Consider the following 19,701-nt stretch of genomic DNA (forward strand, 5'->3'; position numbering starts at 1 on the left):
CAGAAATGGCTGTAAATTTATATATTATCCCCAATAACAAGACACCATAATGAGCAGCCTAATAGTCTTGTTGGCTGTGATAATATATCATAATATGAAACAGTGGAGTAGACCCAGGAATAATCTCTGATTTACAAAATCCCTGCATTGTTTCAGAGGCGGCTTGATGCCGCAGCGGCCATCTTTGTTGTGGGAACGTAGCGTCATTTCCGGGTTCGAGCTCCCATGGCAACTGCAGAGTCCTGGGAAGCCGTGGATGTGATTCGGAGGAGCTGTAAGGGCCACGGTGGCCCATTTCCCTGGAGAGTGGACAAACAACCCCTATATCTACCCCGGTCAGGTGAGCAAAAGCTCTTATTAACCCCTTGGCTGCCATGGAGCGCGTTATATAGATCATTAAATGCCAAAAATATCCGCTTGTACAATAATAATTAATGACCAAAAACTTAGTTAAAGCACAGAAGGGGTTAAATATCCATCTGAGAAGCTTTTGTAAAGTAGCCTATCTCTATTTATTTGAAATAAAGAATACACTGTGATGCTCCTGCTACCCAAGAACTTGCAATCTAATTGTCCTTATAACCAAGAGCTTTTCCTTTTGCTCAATCGCTTACAATCTGACGCCCTACCCCTAGGTTGGGATCTAATTCTAATCTGCCCGAAGAAACTTAAAATGTCCCTCCCTGAGCCAAAGAGCTTGCATTCTAATTCTTAGAGTAACCTAGAGTACCTAAGTATCCGTTCCTGTATCTATTCTGCCAGTTATTTGTAAATCCGATGCATTTTCTTGCCAAGAAATTGCAATGTAATGCTTCCTGGGGCAATGAGCTTGCAATCTGATTTCCCTGAGCCCAATCCGGCGCCTCCTCTACTCTCCCCTCTACTCAGCCACTTGCAGTCTGATGCTTACAGTTACCGAGAGCTTGCAATTAGCAGGTTCACCAAGCACACAAAATGTAATAATTGAAAAGTGGAGCAATCACCATAGCAACCAATGCAAAGGCTCTTTATCTGGAGGGCCAATCATGTCATCTATTATGCATATGTAAATATATATGTATTATATGTAAATATATATGTATTATACGTAAATATATATGTATTATATGTAAATATATATGAGCAGTTTAAAGGTCGTGGTCAGCAACAGAGGCGAGCATATGGTTACTGGCACCTCATTCCCAAACACAGAAACACTGCGCTCTAACACACACTTACATCATACACTCTCACACACACTCTGTAACACCATACGCTAACACAAACACACTCTAACGCCATATGTTAACACCCACACAAACTCTGACACCAAACACTAACACTTGCTCACTCTTACACCATATGATAGCATCCCCACTCACTCTAGCACCAGACACTAACACACAAATTCTGACACTATACATTAACACACACATAGACCACACGCTAGCCCCCACGCACGCTAACTCTGGCACCATATATGAACACAATACTCACAAACAAATTCTGGCACTATATACACACACGAACACCATATGCGCACATGCTCACACCATACATACACACACGCTTACACCATACACACACACGCTTACACCATACACACACACGCTTACACCATGCCCATCCGAATCACTCCATCCATCCGTTTATTTGTATGCGCTGGGCTTGTTTGTAACGACAGCCGTTAGCAGCAGCCGGTGTGACATCTCGTCCCCACGGGGTCCTATAACGGAGCGGTAATATGAAAGCGTCAGCCGCGCGGGCTGTCTATTATAAATAGAATACTTCATCCATGATAGCCGGATAATTTTCTTTCTTTCCCAAGTGTAAAAAAAAAAAACCCTTTAGTGCTCAGGGAGGTGCCGGTGATTTAAACCTTGCGAGCGAGGATCCAATGAGTCCTGAAGGGGAGCCGGCGTGCGGCGCGGTCTGGGCTCGGAAAATGTTCATATACAGGAACAGATTTCCCGAAGTCAGTTTGCTAAAATCATGTTCGAGGCCGTTAGACCGACCGGTGAGGGATTCACCGCCCGCCGTTACTGAGCGGATCGTCGTGCCAGCTTTTAGCAATTTTTTTTTTTTTTTTTTTTTTTTTAACCCTTTTCAGTAGCGGGGCTCTGGCATACAAAGGGTTAATGGTGTCATTATCCCGGGAGCCTGTAAAAACACTGAACTGTAACATATTGAATTTCCTCCTGCAGAGATCTAGGGTTATAATTTGTGTTAAGCGATCGCTCGCTGGAATGAAGAATAAGCCTACGTACCCGCCTGTGGTGTCAAAGGTCGCCTGTGGGGCCGAGATTCGGGGTAATAGTTATATAAATCTGGGAACATTCTCGATGAGAAGCTACTTCTATTCCCATAAATCACCAGAGCGCAGAAGCCGGTCTCTATGTTCCGTTACTGAAATATTTAAAGGGACGCTCCAGGCATCAAACTCACTTTAATGCATATTGTAGCTGAGTGACCCCTTTACATTTTCAGGGGGTCCTTCTAGCAAGCGCACAGGGGGATTCTGCAGAATCAGCTACTGTGCTGGCCTGGTTAATGTCACATGGGGTCTCTAAAGAGACCCCCCATGCTCAGAAAAAAAGCTCCATCTCCACATGATAGCTGAGCGTCCCGTTTAACGTATCTCCCCTCTTGCAAAAACATTAAAGGATTCATTAGGACCCCCCTCTATGCGTTTGCTCTACACCCCCAGTTTCTTGGCCTGCAGAAGATGCTCAAACACCACACTGAGCTGGTGCTTTATGGCACTACTAATGAAGTCCATTCCTCCATAGGCTTTCATTGGTGAAAGAGTCCACCCAAGTGATTAAGACTGAGTCATTCTATTGTTCCCCACAGGCAGTATGATAAGGAGTCGGGGTGTTTAGTAGATCGGGGGTCAGATAACAGAGCGAGAATCATACAAACGGCTGATATGCGGCTGGATGAAAACATTATATTATGGGGCAAAAACTAAAACTGGTTTAATAACCAGAAATGAGTGCCAGCTCCACGTTCCTTGGCAATGAACTGCAAATATATAGAATTCAAAATCATTACTTATTGAAACTCGCATTATCCAACCGTCTAACAGGCAGATCCTCCGGACGGCGCGTAAATCGTTCTGGCTGTTAATATGAAGCGTGACGAGTGTTGCTAAAAAGTATGTTCCTAACTTTACATGAAAAAAAAACATATAATCAAAGGGAAGATCTGATCGCTTAATGTGGTTTGTGAGATCATTCGGCTCAGCGGAATGTACGATGAATCCAGTGAAGAAACGCGTTACGGGGGATTACCCTACAGAGCGAAGAAACGCGTTAGGGGGGATTACCCTACAGAGCGAAGAAACGCGGTCTGAAAACTCCGACATCACTGCATGTCTCCCGTGTGACATCATTGGGGTCGATTCACTTAAAGGGCAGTCTGCCGGAGAGCTGAACCTTTTAGCTCCTCATATCACTTTGCAATACGGACCCCGGCAAGAGTCTGCAGGAAGGGATAAACCAGATTTCACTATACATTATACAGGGGCCAGCTCACTGACTCATCTATACGTTATACAGGGCACCTCACTGATTTAACTATACATTATACAGGGCACCTCACTGATTTAACTATACAGGATACAGGACTGGCTCGCTGACTTAACTATACATTATTCAGGATACCTCACTGATGTAACTATATATTAAACAGGGGCCGGCTCACTGATTTCACTATACATTATACAGGGCCGGCTCACTGATTTCAATATACATTATACAGGGCCGGCTCACTGATTTCAATATACATTATACAGGGCCGGCTCACTTCATGCATTAATTTAAATTTAAAGGCTTTCCAAGATGGGATTCTTTCCTCCGGGGATATGATAAACCTTCCCAAGGACGTTCAAGGTCAATACAAAGATCTTCTTGGAGATCTCTTTATAAATCGTATGACAACGCGGGGGCGTCCCTTACGACTGGAAGAAAGGAACACAGAGAAGGTCTCTTTGCTGTCAGGCGGTTATATTGGGGAATAAACTGTCGGCTGATGTCGTTTTTGGCCAATTCAGTAAATCTGATCATGAAATGTTGCATGTTTTTTCTGGATATGCGGGGTTATCGCAAGTAAAAGCAGATACGGGAACGCCGATCCAGGAAGAGCCGACTGTCTTGGTATCGAGAATTATTTCCCTTTGCGCTGACGTTACTTCTGGATTAATTTATATATGTTTGTTGGACGGTTGGACTTGATGAACTTTGTGTCTTTTTTACCTAATTAACTCTGTTGGGTGCTGATCTGCCAACCTAACACACGGCGGCTCTAATGAATGTTGCGTGTTATTCGTGTGTTTTATCGCCCGCAGGATGGCGAGCGTCTCTGGAGCGTCGCTTAAACATACAGCCAACGGACGTCAGGAAGACCGGAAATCAGCCCCAAGCGAGGAGGAGATCTTCTACACCACGTGCCGCGCCGCTTATCTGACCGTGTTTAAAAGCAGCCTGGAATCCATCACCAGCCGAGAGCAACTATGTCTGGGTAGGTAACAATATCTGAGGACTACCCAAAATATAGCCCCCCGAGACCTGCGAAAAACTGATGGTCACCAGAAAAACAGGGAATTTTTTTCAGATTTAGAAAACAATGTAAAGTCTACATAAGCTTAAAGGCCTCAGAAGTCTCTCCTTCAGGTGGACACCTCATATCTTCCCTGGCACGAATGGTCTCTGTAGTTCTGAGCTCAGCTGGCACTCAAAGGGTCAACCCGAGGCGCTCTGATATTGTTCAAGAGCGCTGGTATGTTGATAGAGAGATAAATCCTGATGACACGCCGGATCCTTTCGGTCGTGATAGCCTAATTACGCCACGGCTTGTTAAACATGCGGTCACATTCAGCAGATGTGCTTTAGTCTAATGAAGGCTTTCAACATTATGGCAAAAGAGTTTTTTTTTTTCTCGCGCTAATGGCAGGTTTCTCGTAATCCAGATTCAAAAATAGTATTGCGGAGAACAAATGTTATCGCCTTCCCGCCAGTTATGTCTTTCATCTCCTTCCATCAGCCACTTAAGCGATTGACCAATTATTATTTTATGAGCCCCGGTGTCAAGGTCAGAAGGAACAACGCGTTAGAATACAACGGGAGGTTTTTTTTTTTTTCATTTTAATGATGTGCCGCTTAAAAAACGCTAAGGGTTAAAAAAGCGCGCGGCCGCTCAAAAGTTTGGGGTCTCTGAGCTCAGCCTCTCCAGCAGGAATAATCGATTGTAAGCTTTAGCGTTTAGCACAGGAACATGGCGCCTGTGTGGATTCATATTACTGTACGTTTTGTGACAGGGCTACAGAGTCTGCAGGCGCTATAGGAAAGATTGTAATGTAATTGTGAAAGTCGGCAGAAACTGGGGTTTTTACTAACGTCGGGTTCGTTTATTTCCCCAAACATAACTTGGTAACTTTCTGCTCCTTTTTGGAATTGAGGGAAGCCCAGCTCCGTAACGAACCCCCTTACATGTATACCGTGGGAGCAGAATCTGTATGATGATTCCTCCCCACTTAGCCGATCTGCCCCTATTGTTAAAATGCTGATCGGTTCATGCAGCTGCTGATATATTCCATTCTGTATCAAATATGTCTCATTAGCTCAAGGTGCAACATGAGATACCTATATGTTCTGGCTCAAAAAGGGTTATTTTACTGGAAAGATCACTGTCTACAAATGAAGATGAGATAAAGTAGTTAAAAATAAATGCTATATCACAATATATATATATATGTTGTAATTGCACTATAATAATTTATTTTTGTTTTTTCCTTCTACAGTCCTTCAGAACGCCGGTCGAAATCCTACAAGGAGAACGCTTAATAAATACTGGACGACGAAGACCAAAGAGTTAAACTTCGACGACTTTTGTGCCATCGTGAAGAGGGAGAAACCTGCTTCTAAATCCGAGCTTTTAAAGGCTTTTAAGAACATCGATCTTAGCAACAAAGGATATATTGCGCATGACGACCTTTACAAAATCCTAACTACGGTTTGTAGATTTAAAAAATGTTATTATTAATTTTTGTATTATTATTAATTGTTTTTTTTTGGGGGGGGGATATTTGTGGCCTGTCCAGCTGCTTTGCAAACGCTCTCTGGCATGTGAATGGTTAAAGGCAATTAAGTTTCGTAATACAGCTCGTATTGGGCTAATGGACCACAGAAGTCTGGAAGGGACAGTTTAATGTCACCTGACACCTCCGCTATAGGAGAATGTATATTCAAGTAATCTGTGAGGGACCCTAACCGTCTGTGAGTGCTTCCTGGCTGCAACTGCGCAGACCAACACCAGCTGTACAATGCGCCATTCAGGGGGAATTAACCGAACCGAACCCATGATCCACAAAAAGCGAGAATGTCCCGCTGAAAACGAGATGGTTGGGAGGTATGCGGTCTCAGTGGAGGGAACTGCAAAGACTTCATATTCTCTGCCATAAAGCAGCAGCACGGTGTGGTTTGTGAATAGCGGGTGGCACCAGATATCACGTTATTACCTACAATGGCAGCCCGCATGTCAGCAGAAGAAGAAGAAGAAGAAAAAAAAACACTTTAGGTTCTCTACCCGACACAGCTGTAAAATGTCCTGTACCTGTATAGGTGTGTGTGTGTGTGTGTGTGTGTGTGTGTGTCTCTCTCTCTCTCTCTATAGAGAGAGAGAGAGATACACACACACACACACGACTGTTCAAAAGTTTGGGGTCACTGAGCTGTTTTCATGGAAAACAAGGAAATTTCTAGCAACAGCTAGTAACATTTTTGCAAAAGGGTTTTCTTACAATCAATTAGCCTTTTAAACTTAAACTTGGATCAGTGAATACAACGTGCCATTGGAACACAGGAGTGATGGGAGTGATAAAGGGCCATTGGAAGCAGGGAGTGATGGGAGTGATAAAGGGCCATTGGAAGCAGGGAGTGATGGGAGTGATAAAGGGCCATTGGAACCCAGGAGTGATGGGAGTGATAATGGGCCATTGGGACCCAGGAGTGATGGGAGTGATAAAGGGCCATTGGGACCTAGGAGTGATGGGAGTGATAAAGGGCCATTGGGACCCAGGAGTGATGGGAGTGATAAAGGGCTGTTGGAACACAGGAGTGATGGGAGTGATAAAGGGCTGTTGGAACACAGGAGTGATGGGAGTGATAAAGGGTCTCTGTACGCCTATGAAGAGATTCCATTAAAAATCAGCCGTTTCCAGCTACAATAGTCATTTATAACATTAACCCCGTCTTCACTGGATTTCTCATCCATTTCATGTTATTTTAATGACCAAATGTGCTCTGGGTTCCCAAACAAGGACGTTTCTAAGCGGTCCCACACGTTTGAATGGTAGTGTAATTTATAGATTTATTCTATGCATCCCACAAATACATAGCCTTCTTTTTCTTTTTATATATGTAATATATTGTATATAATGTGACAGTTTATCACGCCGAGTCTTATTATCCTGTGCAGTCCACCTCATTGAATTCTTCCCCCCCGAGAACACTACAGCGACAGTGTATCATCACGCGGGATGGTTACCGCCACTGATGGTGATGTATGTCCTTCTTCATCAGAAAAGCCAGTGTTGGTTCAATTTTACAGCATGAAACATTAATGTCCTCGGACGGCCCTTTAGAGAGAGAAAAGCCTTTTCTTTTTCTTTGTATGTATTTACTGAAAATGTACGGTTTGTGGTTTGCAGAAGGCCGAGAAGATGTCTGATGATGAAGTCGGTGCTTTATTCCGTTTGGCCGACGTTAACAGCGGCGGCCGACTTGACTACACCAAGGTACGTGAGAAACGGCATTTACAGCAATGGCGACCATGCCTTTAACATCTCTTTAAAGCGGACCGTATTTACACAACACAGGTGTTTATCACTACATAAAAGTTAGAAACAGAATTTGCCAGCAGGTCGGCCCCATCCGGCCCTTCTAGTCTGCCCATTTCACCTTAATCAGTTGTTGGTCTTGTCTTAGATTCAGGAGCCGTATGTCTATCCCACGCATGTTTTAACCTTTTACGCATCTGCGGTATTCAAATGTCTACAAATGGAACCGTTTGTAGTATGTTAGATTAAATCAATATTGTTATGTCCTGTTTACCCATTGTACAGCGCTACGGAATTTGATGGCGCTATGAAAAACAATAAATAATAATAATATCAATAGAACAAAATGTGTTGGGTACAAATGACCACTTAATGCCATGCGAAGCGGCGAGTAAATTGGTATAATATCAGTTTAAAAATATTTGTGAAGGATACATACTTTCTAATGAAAACGCATACCCCCCCCCCCATGTGTCATCCTAATTAAAGTTGTTGGTTGGAGGCCACAGTGTGAAAAGTGCTTTAGTGATGTAGTGGAGTTCCTCGGCTGTGATGTTACAGAGTTAATTAGGTTAAAAAAGACACAAAGTCCACCCGTCCCACAAACATATATAAGTTGATCCAGAAAAAGGCAAAAAAAAAAAAAAAACCCACGGAGACGGAAACGTCATCTCAATGAGAAATAATTCCTTCTCGACTCTCCCTGGATCAACGTTCCCGTGTCTGCTTTTACGAGATAACCCCGCATGCATTTCATATCCAGAAAAACAGTAATGAGCCGAAAGCTCCTTTCTTCTAATCGTAAGGGACCCCCCCGCGCGTTGTCGTAGGATTTATAAAGAGATTTCCAAGAAGATCTTTGTATTGACCTTGAACGTCCTTGTGAAGGTTTATCATATCCCCGCAAAGGCGTCTTTTCTCCGGAGGGAACGCAATGTGAGGGTGTACGTTTCTCTCGCTCCTGCAGTTCTGTAATGCGTTCTTCGCAACGTGTGAGCGATGCACCAAAACGGCCGCCGAGCGCATGGACGCCGACAGCAAGGCTAAGCGGCAGCAGTTCGGGAGCCAAGTGGAAAGGTCACCGGAACGTTCTGCATCCCCTGCAACCAAACAGTACGTCAGATCTTCAGACGGCGATGTCTCGCCAAGAAAAGGTACGTTTTAGTAAAGACCCGCATATCACCGGTCGATGTGGCCGGCTGTCTATAATTTCCGCTCTTATACTGACTCCAAATTCCTAATTCAGATCCGTTCTGGGCTTGTAACAAGAGATCGGCCGCCATACTGATTTGTAAAAGATGCTGAGCATGGAGAATAAGCTAGTGTCTGGTAACTCTGGGGTTGGTAAAAGAGAAGAGGCCGCGGGACCTGGTGTCCACTGTGGCCCCTATAAACCTAAAGAAACATCCTTGTTTTCAGTTAATGAATGTTAATATATGTTGTTTTAGCTGAAAATAAATCATCAAGACCTTCATCTGCTCGAAGCCACAAAGCGACGGTGTCTACTGTGATCAACATGGGTCCGGCCAGCACCAGAACCTCAAAGCTGACAGAGCCCAATAACTTACAGGTAACAAAGATGGTTTCCACACGTGTGTGCTTTACTGCATACAGTCGCTGTGTCCCCTTTAAATGTCTTTAGGATTCTATCACAGTGAGATTTCTTTCTAGTGGAGCGTGCAAGGGGTTCTTTTTGTTTTAAAAAGCCTAAAGGGGGATTGCCGCATTCCATATTACCCCAAACCTTAAACCCTTATACCTGTATGCAGCATGCTAATAAATTTTAGTATTCACGTGGTTTAAATGGCGAAGCTTGTGAATAAAGGTTTTGCAGGGGAACCCTTAGTCCGCTAAAACAATGCAGGGAGAGTCCAGTAAGCGAGGATTCCAATGCAGTCGGCACTGAGGGGCCATGGGCATACCTGGGAACTCTCTTCCCCGGAGACTCCGGGTCACCACCGGGGAATCTCCGGGTTGCGGGAGAGACGTTGAGCCACGCCTCACTCCCCGCCCACTTCCCCTCCTACCACGTCAATTTTTAACACCGATGTTAGCAGGACGCCAACTGATGTCTATAGACCCGCCTTTCCACACCCGGAAAATGGAGGGCTTCTGGAGACTGAATGATCCATTGGAACATTAAGGCTCCGGCTACCCAGAGCTCTTTGGGAAGCGGGTGGGCAGTCAGCTGGCATCAGTGGGCAGGGCGTGCGTGGCTAGCCCCAAATACATTACTACTGTAAGTGGGCGGGGAACAGGGCGTGCCTCAGCACTGCTCCCGCCACCCAGAGAATACCTGGAGAGTTGGCAGGTATGGTCGTGGGATATTTAGGAATATTTGCATGAAATGCTGTGGTTACACCTTTGGTTGATGTCAAAGATAAAAAAATTTAATATCAATAACTTGAAAATTGAGTAAAAAAACCAATATATTTAATCCTCTACCTTTGATGTGATGATTCCTCTTTATGATATCGTAAATAAGAAAATTACATTTTTTTTATTAAAAAAAATCAGCTGCAAACGTAGCTCTGATCCCTTATCACACGGCACCAGAAATGTGCAAATGATTACATCTGAAAGCTAGACTGCAAAGGGTTAAACGCAAGCCTTAAACCGATAAACTACCCCTTGTACCCAGATAAACGGTGCTTTGTCCTTTAAATCTGTATTGATTTTCATTTAGGAACATGTTTTTAGTTATGTCAGATCTCCTGGTTGTCGGCCCCCACGGGGGGTACATCAGAGTCTTCGTCCAGTGTCAACATTTGCAGTATTATTATTGATTTTAGGGCTTTTTTTCATTCTCTTTCTTTTACTTTACTAGAGTATTTTCGTTTCTTCCCTGAACCTAAAATAATAACTGCAAATATTGAACCCATAAAGAGCAAACTGCCCTTGTGCCCTCGGATGAGACCCCCGAGACCTCTTTATGGCAAATAAAATTACTCTAGAAATGCAGCAGAAAATGCTGCGATCAGGGCTCTCCCGAGAAGCATTCTTGTTTCAAATAACAAACTCCTGGTTTGTTTTGGACCCCAACGACCTTTAAATCGTAAATTGCTTGACAATTACATTTTTTCTGCATTAAATTTTAAATAACAGCTACTTCTTTGAAATCTGTGCCGGACACACAGGAGATATTAACCGGTTGGGCTTTTTTGTGGATTTCGCATTCAGCTGTATATATATATACCGTGTGTGTATGTATATATATATATATATATATATATATATATATACACGCTGTATATGTCCATATCATATACATTATAGCATTATTGTTGCCATAATGTATATTAGGTGTCAAATGGTTTAATATTTAACATAATTGTTATTTTTTTTTTCAAATATTTTATTATTTAGATTTTATTACTTTATTTTGAAACATATTTTTTTGTCTTCTTTAGGATTGGCATCGCACGCAGTCGAAAGGATGTTTTTTCCTTGAAGATAACGGTGATATCGTCGGTCATCATTATAAGATGCAGGTTCCCCAAAAGTCTTCGGTGTTTTTAAAGATCAAGCCTTTAAACCTCAGTAAAATTGAAGGTACGTGCGATGAAGGGTCTGTTCCAACGTTTTGAGTATGCTGCCCTCCGCTGGTGATTCAAACAAATAACACCAAGGAGAAAGAGAGCAAGGGGGTCCTCTAAAGACCACCCAGCTACATTTATATCCTAGCCAGCAACTTGTACATATTTTACATACTTCAGGATTCTCCAGCTTTTTTTTTACATGGTGACTGGATTCACCATGCCTTACTCCGGTCCCAGCCTTACTCCGGTCCCAGCCTTACTCCGGTCCCAGCCTTACTCCGGTCCCAGCCTTACTCCGGTCCCAGCCTTACTCCGGTCCCAGCTTTACTCCGGTCTCAGCCTGACTCCGGTGCCAGCCTGACTCCGGTGACAGCCTTACTCCGGTGACAGCCTTACTCCGGTCCCAGCCTTACTCCGGTCCCAGCTTTACTCCGGTCCCAGCCTTACTCCGGTCCCAGCTTTACTCCGGTCCCAGCTTTACTCCGGTCCCAACTTTACTCCTGTGCCAGCCTGACTCCGGTCTCAGCCTGACTCCTGTGCCAGCCTGACTCCGGTCTCAGCCTGACTCCGGTCCCAGCCCGACTCCTGTGCCAGCCTTTCTCCTGTGCCAGCCTTTTATCCGGTCCCAGCCTGACTCCGGTCCGAGCTTTACTGCAGTCCCACTCCAAGCCTTACTCCAGACCCAGTATGCCCTTTAGATTGTAAGCTCATTTGAACAGGGCCCTCCTCACCTGTTGTTTCTGTCATCTTGTTATTTACTGCTTGTTATGTCCTGTCTCTGTCTACCCTTCGTTCAGCGCTGCAGAATCTGATGGCGCTATATAAAACAATAAATAATAAAACGTGTAAATCTTATTTTCAAATTGTATATTGTAATTTTTTACCCTCCTTCTAGTTTAAAAGCTCTGCACAATCTGCTAGTTCTCTATTAATAAAGGTAATGCAAGGAGCTACTAATAATTAATTACACATTTTGACTAGTCTGAAAATATATATTTTTAAACAACAAATTGGCGTTCTGAATATATTTTAGATATTGTTTTGTTTTAAATGTATTCTTTAATATTATGTCTTTGTTAACACACACAAATATATATATATTTTACCACTGATGGCTTTTCTGATGTGGTTTCTGAAACTCAAATTATCTTCCTTGCTCTCATGATTCTCATAATTACACTTGAAATCTACAAATATGTTTCATCTTACAAAGTATTTTTAATTGTATTTTTTTTTAATTTGCACATGAACCTAATGACTGGATTTTTTTAATATACATGATTTTAGTGTAACTGCGAAATATGTGTAAATACTAAGCCCCGCCCCATCTAAAAAAAAAACACATTAAACATTGTTTTTTTGTATCCTGTGTCCAAATTTCCTATGTTCTTGTCATATTTTGCACAGGGAAGCCTTCCTCGTGGATGTCGGTGGACACGTGTCTGTTCGTACTAAGAGAAGGTGAAGGACGCTCCGATCCGCAGCTCGTCGCCTTCACGGAACTTCAAAATAAAGAGGCAGGTTTCTCTTTTTCCATATAATCAGCGCTCTTTGAAACATTTACTATGTTATCATCGAGTCTCTAGAAAATGCCATGACCGGCCACCACGTTAAATATCCCAATGGACATCAGCCGGTTCATGTGCTGCATTTACACAAACTAGTGATTAACCGCTAAAGAGGCAATCAAGCCGGGATATAGATTTATTTAAATATAAAATAACACACGTTTCTTAGTAAACAGAATATACATCACTCGCTCACAGCAGCTGGGTAGATCTATTATTACACCTATTACTTTTTATTTAACCCCTTAATGACTAAGCCCATACATGTACGGGCTCAAAATGCATTGTTTTCAATGGGTTTAGGGACCGCCCATTGTCCTTAAGGGGTTAAGAATCCCTCGCACGGTTACTGCGAAGGCGATTAAAAGTAACGTTAATGCAAACAATGTACAAACGAACAAACACGTTCGGAACGTTTCCCTGATCGTCTCTACTTCCAGATGAGTTTCCAGCGATCTTAGTGCTCCCTTTTCAGTGTCGCATTGTGTCATAGGAAGTTTAGGTTTTTTTTTGCACGTATTGGTAAACGTGTTTTTTGTTTTTTGCAGACGTTTGGTTGGAAGGGAGAGCTGGGACCTGGGGTTTATTGGATTATTCCATTCACCACCGGATGTAGACTAAAGAAAAAAAGGAAGCAAAATATAAAAGAAGCCCAGCTGGTTTATCGAGACAGAAAGGAGGATTTAGCACTAACACCTGAATTCAAGTAAGTTCGGAAAATGACATTTATACATTTCTTTTCAGAATTTGTGGTGGCTCATAATCATACTACTGTAGGTGAAGCATGGCTTCCAGGGGTCTCTGGGTCACTCTCCTCTTTCTCCAAGCACGGGGAGCAGCATTTAGACATGCTCCACCCATTTCCTCTTAGTCCCACCCCATACAGCTAACCCCACCCCTTCCAAAGCCACATCCCAAGATGAGGGAGAGCTTCACTCTGGGTCTGCGTAGAACCATATGGGACTTGGAAGGGCTGGACGGATGGATCTAGCCGCACATATTAGGGTTTGCACCCAACATGCTTAATGGGGCAGATAAATGCCACGCTCTCCACCAGGAGATCAAAGTCTGCCCCTAAAACACATCGATCACAATGTCACAGGTGATAATGCCTATAGCCGATGTAGCCTTATTAGCCCAAGATAAAACTGAAGTCATAGAGATAGAGGCATACACTTTCGGGGGCCTCGGAGGTCTCTACTCAGCAGAAAGGTACCCGCTTCAACTAAAAAAAAACCCCAATATCACAGTTTTGATACACACACTGAGAATAAGGACGGAAGTCAACCTCTCCCACCAACAGGAGATCCGTTTCCACCCAACTCTCTCTCCCGTTGGGACGTTAACATACCGCACACCCATTCTTATGTATATAAACGGTGGAAACAATGTGGAAAATCATTCATTCGATTATAGAGACAATGTAAACAAGACAAAGAACCTACTAAACATAAAGGGCTGCTAACAGAGACAGATCCTTTATTATATACACTTAACGACAGCAAAGAACTGAGAACAAACCCAACATTATATATATATATATATACACATTTTCTTTATTAAAATCCATCTTTTTCCCCTATAAATTAGATCCGCGTTGTCGGACGTGTTTGACATCATCGATTTAGACGGGAACAGTTTCCTCAGCCTGGAGGAATATAATTTCTTCGAACTCCGAACCAGCGGCGAAAAATGCGACGAGGACGCGTGGGAAGTGTGCAAAGGTACATCAAAAGCGGACTTTTATTAACTTTTTTCTTTTATACTTCATTTTATACACTTTTGCTTTTTCTGTCGCTTTTTTCGTATTAATGGAGTCATTTAATGGGGTTATTTAACAAAAAAAAACGTGTTATTCAGAGATAATTTGGAACAGATTTAAATCCGGAGCGCTGCGGTGTCTGTAATACTTCGCTGTAAGTATATCGCAGGCTGGAAAACGGCCACTAATTCCGTGCAAAACATTTGCATTTTTATGGTTTCTATTAAGAATGCATTAGAACTCAATTACTTTTCTTGTAACCTTTCAGCGAGATGTTGGGGGGAAAAAATCCATTGGTATGAAGGCCACGCGCTTCTCCCATCCGTTATAACATGACCTTAATATCACCCGCTTACAGCGCGTCTTACGGGCATCTACGGGAGGACAACACCGCCGGAGCGCTCTGCGGCGGCCAATAAAAAGCGGCGATTGCATATTTAGCAAAAAAGAGGGTTTTATAGAAATGTAGAGGGCGTTTACGCTTCATGTAAAGAATCCAAACACGTTTTAGGATTGAAAGGCGATTGAAATGCTTCATTGAGAAAGCAGAATATATGCCGGGGTGGCCCTTATGTGGGCCGGATGGATCTCCGCTCTTCCCATTGGGTAAGCAGCATGCCATGAGCATATGTAGGACGTTTCTAAAGGAGCTGACCCTGAGATTCTTGAATAATTAACCCTGTAATAGTAGTGACTCTCCAAACGTGTCACCCAGATAGCTCCAATAACAGTCCTTGTGGAAATCTTGGTTTAATTAAAGATACACTTAACCGAGTCACCTGCGTTCAAGCAGGGATATCCACCATAACATACTGGGAGCAAAAGCGCCAACTGTGGGAGTCTTATATACGATCACAGCAGGGGGAAAAAGAAGGAGTCCAGACTGCGTGACCCCCCGAGAATCTGCCCCTTTATCCTGACATAGGGGCAAAAACTCAGGGTCAAGCCTTGAGAGTTTCCAGGTATTGTGATGAGCTGATCGCCGGACTGGCACCCCGTTAAGCCGGTCCGGTTCAAAATACTACTACATAAAAAGCCTTCAAGCAGTGGTCCAAAATCTTTAAATCCGAGCAGCGCCGGGGAGGACTGTCCATCTTGCCAGCCCCCCTTTGCCGACGATATCAGACGATATCCTCGGCTCGACTGACCTTATAGCCGGGGAAGCCAGACTTGGCCCGACTGTCTCCATCTCCTTGGTACACGCGACATTTCGGTAGAGAAGTCCGTGAATCGTTATGGACGACTGCGGCCTGAACTTTTATTTTCAAAAAGTAACACTTTTATATTCCTGCGTTTTGGGTTTTTTTTCTCCTATTTTAACATCGGGAATTCTGTTAAGCTTTCTTTATAATACGCAATTATTGTCCCCGTTTAGCGATCCATTATAATGCAGCCCGGGGCAGAGAGGGTATACTTTTTATTAAAGAGACCACACTCGGGTATTAAATTAACCGATTCTTTTTTTTTTTTTTTTTTTTTTTTTTTTTTAATGAGGCCGGGATCGTAAAAAATGGCGTCCTTGGTAGGATTTACGCCTCTGATCCGCAGCGTCTCTTGCAGTAAAAGCACAATTATCGTTTCTAATAAGCTCTGTAGATGCTGTACGGTGTTAATAACCCGGGTGCGATGATCAGATTAGCGATTTCTCTTTATAGATCCTCGGAAGGTGTAAGAATCTCCTTATTCTCACATTTATTATATTTTGTTTATAGACCGACCCATTGATTGGGATCCGGTTATAATTTGAAGCAGTTCCCATACTTTTCCTACATGTATACAATATAACAGTGGAGGCCTGTGCTGTTGCCATGGTGATAACACCACTATGTAAACGCATTTGTTCAAGTAACGACGATGACCCCAGCTACAGCGTAAGGTTATAAGAGGAGCGTTGGTTCCAGCGGGTTAATATCCGCGATTCACAAATCATGTATTCTCGCAGAGAATGTTCTAAATCCAGCAAAAAAACCTATTTTCCTATCAACAGAAAATTTCGAAACCAGCAAAAATGAGTTAACGAGACAAGGGTTTCTGGAACTGAACCTCATGGAGGCCAACGATCGAGAGGGAGACCCCGGTGACCTCTGGGTGACGCTGCAGTCGATGGGTTATAACAAGGCGTTAGAAATGACAGAGGTAACGAAGCGATTATTTGTGGATTTTAGGGTTCAGATCCGACATTTATAATTAATTTCTGTGAATTATAGAAGAAATGCCTGAATATTTCTTTGTAATCCTTTTCAAAGATATTTATTTCCACAACACCCCCCCCCCTCCGCACCGAGGAGCTTTCTATGTTATCTGCCCCTGATACCCCTCAAATTAACCCTTTAAAAGGGTTATATCGCAGTGACTCGCTAATGGCAGCAGCCAAGTGGTTCTAATGATGCTCCTTAAGGGATCTGTGACTTGTCAGGAGGTAAGGATATTATGGATTAGGCCACCTGTATTCAAGCAGGGATTCCAGCTGTGAGGACAAGCACCCATCGAGATGCCCGGATATCATGAAATCCGAGGGCGATGTGAAGGAGTCGGCTCTAGATTTTGTGTTAAAATTTACGTTAATGTTTAATGTCACCGTAACAAGAGGCGGGAACTTCTTAAAGGGACAGCCCCCTAAAGAATAATGCGTGTTATAGCACTCTGTGAGTAACACTCACCCTCTGGGAGTGCTTTAATATACATTCTTCCTGATATAGAACCTACAGCTCTGCTGCAGCAGCTGCCCTCCTCCTCCTCTGTGCTTCGACATTTCTTGCTACCGATTGGCTGCTTGAAGCAGCCAATCAGAAACAGGAAAGGGCTTCCATTGAAACGATGCCCGCAGCATTCCCCAAGCCTGCACCGGGGCAGACGAGAGACGGGTATATCACACGCATAGAAGACATCTCCTGCGGGGCATTTAGCTGGGAGGGGGGGCAAATGCATTTGGGAGGAATGTGCAGCCCCCCCCATGCATTTGCAAAGCAGACGCCAACAAATATTAAATGAACCATGCGGCTGTCACCTGCATTAAAGTGCTTTTTGACTGCGTTATATATTTGGTCCGCAGGCCTGTCCCTTCCTTATCGAGGGCTACGCAGACAGATGCCAGCCGAGGCTTAAAGCCGTCGGGCTCGAGTCCGGCAGCCGGCAGCTCCAGAGGGCGCTTTGCAGATCTGTCATCCTGAAAGGGGACGCAAAACCTGTAGAGGGCTACGAAGACGTCATCATCTACACTTACAAGAGCGACTCCCGAATCAGCTCCGTTATCGAGAACAAGGTATTGATCGATTTCTCACAAATCCTTCGATATATCGGTCCCGGGAAATGTAAAAAAAAAATGGCTGTTAAAAGTTATAATTATTATTTTATGAATTATTGAAGCCCTGTCCATGTATCAAAGCACAGTGATTCCATGACAACGTGACCCTTTAAACCTACGTTGCCGACAGATCGGCCCCATCCGGCCCCCGTCTAGTCGCCCGTTTCTCCTGCTGTAAAGACTCAAACACCGCTTTCTGCCTGGCGCCAGGAGGCAGCCACTAGTCTTTGCCGCCAAGCAGTGAAGCACTTTTTAGGTTGCTTCACTTATCCCTGGCCGTTTAAGTTACATAGGATATTAAATATATATATATAAGTGCGTGTAGGTGCTCATTATTTCAGATTACCGAGAGCAGTGTCCCTTCACTCGATTTCTTATTTTGGATTGTTGGTTATTGGACTAATTGGAATACGTTTTTGTGACTTTTTCCTCCCCGTGTCACAGTCCAACAGTAAAGTGCTCTTACAAGTGAATAACGAGCAGAGTAAGAACTGCACCAGCAGCCGAGGACTCAACGTTTTCGCGGTGGAAGTTCCAGCAAAAGCGACCGTGGTAACCAATTTCATTTTTTTTCTTGTGATTCCAACCGCCTGGTTAGAGGCGGGGCCAGGGCATTTGTATATCTGAGTGGGGCATTTAGAAGAAGAATAATGGGGTTTATTTACCCCGTTTAATTTATAAAGCCGTTTCCTGCTGTTTCTATACACATTATCGGGGCTTTTAGGGCCGTAGAACCCTGCGATCCCCTCATACCCAGCAAACATTCTGAGCTCCTAGGAAAGAGGGGGCATCGGGAGGGGGAGAGGGGGGCATCAGGAGGGGGAGAGAGGGGGGCATCAGGGGTGTGGGGCCCAAACATGGACATGTGGTAGGTTTGGTATATAAATATAAGACTTTGGGTCATTTTGGGAGCGGTAGCAGCAGCTTCAGTGATTGACGGTAGGAATTTGGGAAGAACTGTTCTAATTTGCTTATCTCTGGGAGAAATAATTCTGTGATATAATATGCTGTTCAGTGATTGGGGAAACGACATAATTCATAATATTTGGTTAGATAACCGGAAAAAATAATAATTGAATTTCGTCACACAATATGGACGCTAAAATCGGTCAAAGAATCTCCAAAGACGCGTCCCTTCTACAATAAACAGTAAAATGACTCCAAATGTCCTGCATTCTGTCCAGTTCTGTGAGTTCAGAATTCTCTAATGTCACTTAAAATGATGTTTTTCTGTAATTTCAGGTTTCTCAGCATGTGCTGCCGGCGAACGAGCGTCAGGAGTGGGTATATTACTGCGTGCAAAGCATCGTCACCCACTGAAAATCGGTGTCCGGTCTTCATTCATTTCAACCAATCGGTTCATTTTCATTTTCTTACAGAAAAAGAAAATTTCTTTAAAAAAAAAAAAAAACTCTGAAACAAAAAAAATGGACTTTTTCTTCTGTGTGACCCTGAAAAATATTTGATTCTTTTCTCTGCCCACCTCTGTACCCGGGGACCCCCCACCTACTAAAATGCCAAGTAGGTGCTGCAAAAGGTCACAGACCTGCCATGTTTTGCCCCAAAAGACTCCCTGTGTCATAGCTGTTAGGGGCCCCTTCACACCACCCAACCTGCCTCTGCCCCCCCCCACCCGCAGTATGGGGCAGGAGAAGAAGGACTGCTGGGTCTACTAAGTAGGGAAGTCCCTTTGTATGAATAAGGGTAAGAGA

General features: G+C 43.6%; 1 protein-coding gene across 1 annotated transcript; it reads left to right on the top strand.

Moving 5' to 3' along the window:
• Positions 1-222: 222 nt before the first annotated feature.
• EFCAB7 (EF-hand calcium binding domain 7) lies at positions 223-19,400 on the top strand. The gene is made up of 14 exons (XM_053470025.1): positions 223-340; positions 4,328-4,500; positions 5,780-5,991; positions 7,688-7,774; positions 8,784-8,970; positions 9,265-9,386; positions 11,227-11,368; positions 12,763-12,872; positions 13,472-13,629; positions 14,514-14,647; positions 16,673-16,821; positions 17,738-17,947; positions 18,434-18,541; positions 19,232-19,400. Exons 2-14 carry the CDS (start codon positions 4,329-4,331, stop codon positions 19,307-19,309), a joined length of 1,869 nt encoding a protein of 622 aa, XP_053326000.1. The 5' UTR covers positions 223-340; position 4,328; the 3' UTR covers positions 19,310-19,400.
• Positions 19,401-19,701: the final 301 nt, after the last annotated feature.

The sequence above is a fragment of the Spea bombifrons genome, chromosome 6 (assembly GCF_027358695.1).
Source record: "Spea bombifrons isolate aSpeBom1 chromosome 6, aSpeBom1.2.pri, whole genome shotgun sequence".
Taxonomy (NCBI): domain Eukaryota; kingdom Metazoa; phylum Chordata; class Amphibia; order Anura; family Pelobatidae; genus Spea; species Spea bombifrons.

Bases quoted from the DNA above. Each gene is read 5' to 3' on its own strand.
- EFCAB7 (XM_053470025.1), top strand. From the start codon at position 4,329: ATGGCGAGCGTCTCTGGAGCGTCGCTTAAACATACAGCCAACGGACGT. The intron at 8,971-9,264 runs GTACGTTTTAGT...ATGTTGTTTTAG, and splicing joins CGATGTCTCGCCAAGAAAAG to CTGAAAATAAATCATCAAGA. The intron at 17,948-18,433 runs GTATTGATCGAT...CCCGTGTCACAG, and splicing joins GCTCCGTTATCGAGAACAAG to TCCAACAGTAAAGTGCTCTT.